Below are 1,712 nucleotides of genomic sequence, written 5' to 3' on the forward strand. Positions count from 1 at the left end.
GTAGTAGCCTACTGCTGGAGTAAAGGGACTTTTCAGTCCTATGCGAGCAGTATAAATAAGCACTATTATTATTATACAGTAATGGAGAAAAATGAAGCTCTGAAACTGATCACAGCTAGACAATAGTCTGCTCTCTGTTTAAGTCAGACAATCCACCACAGTGGGGGTGGTATTTACCTGCTTGGAATTGCTCCAGTACTATTTGAAGATTGGTAAGTGATGCTTGATGTTTCTGCACCACATCTTCAGCCTGATACAATTTCTCCTGCAGCTTCTCCTTCTGCTCCGTCAATGATTTTACCTGACTAGTCAGTGCTTCCACCTGGCAGAGATAAGAGAATGCATTTTATTTTTTTAATTAGTCTTTGGTTGGCCTTTTTTTAAAAGAACAACACAAAAACTAACGATGAGGGTCTTTTTTTTCAAAGAATAAAACACTAATTGAAGATGAGTGACAAATTTCTGGACACACCGTTCGAGAGTTATTGCAAAACAAACGGAAAAAACATACAAACTAGCTACAAAATCTGTTTAGTTTAATGTCCGATTTTACCGCAGCGAGTTTTCAGTTAATCGAGAGTTTGGTCTTGGTATAAGTAGGGCCTCAGCTTTAATAAACGCCCTATGTCACTGCAACCTGTGTAGATCTTTTGTGACTATTTCAGAGTTTAAGAAGTACTGGTCTGTGTAATTTGATTACTGCTCACACATACCTGTTGATTACTGCGCACACATACCTGTTGACTCTACACAGACATACCTGTTGATTACTACGCAGACATACCTGTTGATTACTGCGCACACTGGCACTCGTGTAAGCCGTGGCAGAAGATTTCACCCGCTCCTCAGCTTCGCGTAGCTTAACATGGAGGTCCTGAATAGTCTGCTCTGCTTTGACCAGGTCAGATGTGTTGTCCTCTTCTGTTTTCAGTAGATGTTGCTTGAGACGCTCGTTCTGAAACGAAAAATAATAAAATGGAATTTTATTGAACGTTTTATTATTATTACCATTATTCTTATTGTTTCTGTGTCCGTGAGAGAGGCATGGTACCTATCTCACGGTGTTGGAAGGATTGTGGTTTATACCCTTTGGACGCCTAAGAACAATATCTGGGCTCGTTCCATGTCCAGATAATTTCGTGTATTTATTACTAAGAGGTTTGATAGAGATAACTGTAACTGCCAAGGTCTTAGGGAGAAGGAAGACAGGATTGGTATAAGGAGGGCCGCCATCAGCCCGATTAGATCTTTTGTGACTTAGGTAACGAAGACAGGATAGGAGAAAGCCAGCAGGAATCTTATCTTTCTAGCATAAAATAATGGAAGTTATTGGAGTAGACCTAAAAAAATAAATAAATAAATAATATAAAAAAAAAATAAATAAATAAATAATATAAAAAAAAAAATAAAATAAATAAATAGAAGGTAATGACGTAAAATTTGAAGAGCTTCATTCAAAACTACACCAAATAGTCAGTTTTGGCAACTTTTCAGGCAATGAAAAAATCGATCCTGGTAGGTAATGCAGTCCCCCTTCTTTCTTCTCCTAAACTGCATGCTAAACGTAAAACAATTTGCAATTTTCCCAATCTTTAGACACCTAAAACAGAAAAAAGGCGTTCAATCTATTTAACTTTTTTTATTGTATTTTTTTTTTTTTAACTTTTTTAATGTTGTAAACTGATCTCTTATATTTACTTGTAAATGAAGAT

The 1,712-nt window shown here is 36.6% G+C and overlaps 1 protein-coding gene across 1 annotated transcript; it reads right to left on the reverse strand.

Annotated features, from left to right (window-relative positions):
* Window positions 1–92: 92 nt before the first annotated feature.
* Window positions 93–955, reverse strand: LOC113472972 (thyroid receptor-interacting protein 11-like; the record flags this gene model as incomplete). The annotated part of the gene is made up of 3 exons (XM_026832743.1): window positions 93–322; window positions 714–737; window positions 785–955. Coding segments are annotated over 3 exons (402 nt in total), but the record flags the coding sequence as incomplete, so codon positions are not given.
* Between the last annotated feature and the right edge of the window lie 757 nt (window positions 956–1,712).

The sequence above is a fragment of the Diaphorina citri genome, unplaced genomic scaffold (genome assembly GCF_000475195.1).
Source record: "Diaphorina citri unplaced genomic scaffold, Diaci psyllid genome assembly version 1.1 scaffold11199, whole genome shotgun sequence".
In the NCBI taxonomy this organism is placed as follows: Eukaryota; Metazoa; Arthropoda; class Insecta; order Hemiptera; family Psyllidae; genus Diaphorina; species Diaphorina citri.